We start from the raw sequence: 3,549 nt of genomic DNA, 5'->3' as shown, positions 1-3,549 counted from the left end.
CCCTTAGATCTGCTAATAAAGCTCTTTTATATGTCCCACGGTCACGACTTAAGTTTAAAGGTGACAGAACCTTTGCAGTAGCTGCTCCACGGTTATGGAATCAGTTGCCACCTGACATTAATTGTGCTCAGTCTATTTCGGTTTTTAAGTCTAGACTTAAAACGCATCTTTTTTCTATGGCCTTTCCTGATTTTTAATTTATGGATTAGTATTGTTATCTTGGATTTTAATTTGTATTTTATTTTATACTTTACTGTATTTTATGATTGTTTTGTACAGCACTTTGGTCAGTGTACGCTGAATTTAAATGTGCTCTATAAATAAAATTTACTTACTGTTGTTCAGTGTTAGCCATGGTGGAGTGTTATCAGATGGTAATCAGAGTACTACTGAAGGAATACTACTATATGGTGCTTTGAAGCACTTCAGGAAATACAATAGAATTGCATTAAAACTGTTCAAGAAACAAAGTAATGTCATACTTTTAAAACTAATTTTGACAGGAGTCTTCAAAACGGTGTTAGTGGTCTGCATAATATTTCGGATAATAAAAGGTAAAGCAATATTTTTAAGAATTAAAAATAGAGGATTAATCTTTTTAAATTTCAGGAATCATGAGATTACTTGCTGTTAATCCGCTGACTGCTAATACATTTTATTTATTTGTGTAAAACAGTAACAGTAAGAAATAGTTGCTGTCATTGTCACTCACCTTTAGTTTGCTCACTATAACTTGGAGTTTTCTAAGGGAATATTGTCTATAAAGTTAATACTTATATTTTGTAGAGAACTACATTTACTGTGAAAAGTGCTATACACTTTTTGAATTGAATTAAAATGTTTCTTTCCAAGTTTATCCTTTTAACATCCCTGCTGGAAAAAAAACAGCCTAAGCTGGTTGGCTGGTCTTAGCTGGTTTAAGATGGAAGTAGCTGGTTTTAGCTGGTCTCCCAGCCTGGCTAAGCTGGTCAAGCTAGTCTCTCAGCCTGACCAGCTAAAGAAGTGGCCAAAACCCCTCTAAAACCAGCCTGCTGTCCAGCTATGACCAGCTATGACAAGCTGGATGACCAGCTAAAACCAGCCAACCAGTTTATGCTGGTTTTAGCTGTTTTTGTTTTCTTCCAGCAGGGATTACACTAACTGACTAGAAATAATTACTTAATTATCAGATTAAGGAGTGGCATCAAAAAGTTTGAAAACCCCTGCTTAAATATGCAATATGGGTTTAATCAAAGTGTGAGTCTGCACATGCATCTCTAAACATGAAGCTCTTTGCAACTTTGTCTCTTTGGACTCTCGCTGCTCTATAAAGATTTAATTGGTTTAACCCACGTGCTGATCTGAACCATATTCTCCACCTGCTCCACCGAGGCGCGTTATTCCGAGCAATCACTGCTATTGTTAGAGAGGTGATGTAATTCACAGTGGACTTGAAGCGGACGCGGACGGAAGATGGTTATGAGGAGAAAGACAGATATTACTGTAGTCCAGCGGCGCCTAGACTGACAGCTTTGTTTTGATCGCGCGAGCAAAATTCCACGAGGGCGAGCGGGATGTATTTGTATCTTTTGTTTATATGCGTTCTATGAAAATCTGCAGTTGTTCGATAAACCTCCCGGGCCGCGACTGTAAACATACAGAAGTCAGCAGCACCGTCGCCCCTCTCCAGCCCCACCGGTTGGCTCTCCCTCGCCGCAGCTCGTGTGACCCCATCTGGACTAGAGGGAGGGAGAGAGCGCGCGCGGCTTGCGATGACAGCTGAGAGATGAGCACGGCCAGATGACCGTGTCAAACACCGACGGTCCCGGGCAAGCGTTCTTACTAACGCTGTGACACAGTCACGTACTGTTTATTGCGGAGGAATGGACATTTGATCACTTCAGAGTTCCCGTGAATGGGCTGATTTCGGAGTTCCAGCTTCTTCGAGCGACTCTTCAAACATGAATAATACGAAGAATCAGCGAGTAAGTGACGACGTTTCGCCGTGTGCACTCACAGATTTGATTCCTCAGTCTGATCACGATGGCATATTTTGCCTGTACTGTCAGGGTTTGTGTTATAAATGTGGTTTATGTCGTAAATATACTCTAGTTTGATGTTAATGCATCTGTGTGATGGATGTTATGTTGTTATCTCAGGTAGCGTTGCGCGTTTGTGTGCAGGTGCGCGTGCAGCAGCAAGGTCAGATACCCAGCGCGCACTCAATACCTGCACACACGAGAGACGCGGAGGAGGCTTGTCATTTCAGCCTGTATCACACTATATTTTCTTTTGGTGTGCTATTGTTGTTGAGAAATTTAGCCCTCATCTCTATTCTTGTTTTTAAAAGTTAATTAACTTTTAATCCAATGATTTTCCAATCAAGATTAAGTTATGTTGGCCATAAAGTTTTCATAATGACAAGATGTGGCAACATGCATTGCCAAAACAGAACAATGGCAATTTAAATTATAAAATAACATTCCTATTAAATTGTTTTAATGATTGTGGCAGGAAATCATTATTCTTGAAACAGTGATTCTACTGTACTGCAGTAACTGAACTCTGTAATGGGAGTGGAGTTTTCCAGCAAAAAATCACCTTAATGAGGGGTCTTTGTTGCGCCCATTGCAAAATGTCCTCTTGCTGTGTTTTCTTAGAGGGTTTGAAATAAAACCAGAGAACTACTTTTGTAGGTTTGTGTTGAGACCCTTTAAGTCTTCTCACACAGTTCATGGCTGAGATAGCATTAGCTGTTAAACCTCTTGAGTATAGTGTTGACATACACATGAGGTCTGTTTACTAGGGCTGCAACTAACGATTATTTTGATAATCGATTAGTTGGTCGATTATTTTTTCGATTAATCAATTAATCGATAATGAGAATCGTTGTCGATGATTTTCGTAATCGATTTTATCGATTAGTTGTTGCAGCCCTACTGTTTACTAAAGAACACTGTAGATTATTGATGTCCGATTTGTAAAAGTAATTTAGTCAAACTGGTTTGAATCAAACAGGTTGGTAGTCAAATTGCTTTTGAATCTGATATTTTCAGTGAGTTAGTTGAACTGGTTCATATCAAACTGGTTAGTAAACAAATCACTCTTTTGAATCTGATATTTTCATTGATTCAGTTGAACTGGTTTCGAATTAAACTGGTTTGAACAATTCAAACGAGTGATCTGAACCATTCTTTCACAAATCAAGATTTCTTTCTTGAATTGGTCCAAGCTGTTCTTGGGTCACCAAGATGACAATGGTCTCTTTCGGAGATGTTCGATGAATGATCTTATATTTAAAGAGCAGGTCATATGGGTTTTTGAAAAATATCTCTTTTGCAGTTTATAACGTAGCTATCCTTATCTGTGATACAGCTGTTCTGCATTCTGATTAAAAGTTAAGACAGAGTGTCTTTTGTCTGTCGTTCTTCGAACATTATGGTAGACTTATTTTGGTTTACAAACTGTATTGTTTCATCAGTTAGTCACGTTAGCACTCGGCTAACGTATCCACCATTATTGTTTTAAGTGTTCAGTTTAGCAGCTAAACTTTAGCTGTGGGCACGATTC

The 3,549-nt window shown here is 38.8% G+C and overlaps 1 protein-coding gene across 3 annotated transcripts in view; it reads left to right on the top strand.

The window, feature by feature from the left end:
- LOC107718341 (rhotekin-like) overlaps positions 1-3,549 on the top strand; it is a 59,138-nt gene that overhangs the window by 20,306 nt on the left and 35,283 nt on the right. The window contains exon 1 of one of the 3 annotated variants that reach the window (XM_016525388.1): positions 1,316-1,964. The exons of the other annotated variants lie outside the window; for them this stretch is intronic. Coding sequence (XP_016380874.1) covers positions 1,941-1,964 — 24 coding nt within the window. The 5' untranslated portion in view covers positions 1,316-1,940. Of the gene's footprint in view, positions 1-1,315; positions 1,965-3,549 lie in introns of those variants that run through there. 3 annotated transcript variants of the gene reach the window in all.

This window comes from Sinocyclocheilus rhinocerous, unplaced genomic scaffold (genome assembly GCF_001515625.1).
Source record: "Sinocyclocheilus rhinocerous isolate Xijiao unplaced genomic scaffold, SAMN03320098_v1.1 scaffold1565, whole genome shotgun sequence".
NCBI classification, from domain to species: Eukaryota; Metazoa; Chordata; class Actinopteri; order Cypriniformes; family Cyprinidae; genus Sinocyclocheilus; species Sinocyclocheilus rhinocerous.
This window is presented reverse-complemented; position numbering and strand designations above follow the sequence as displayed.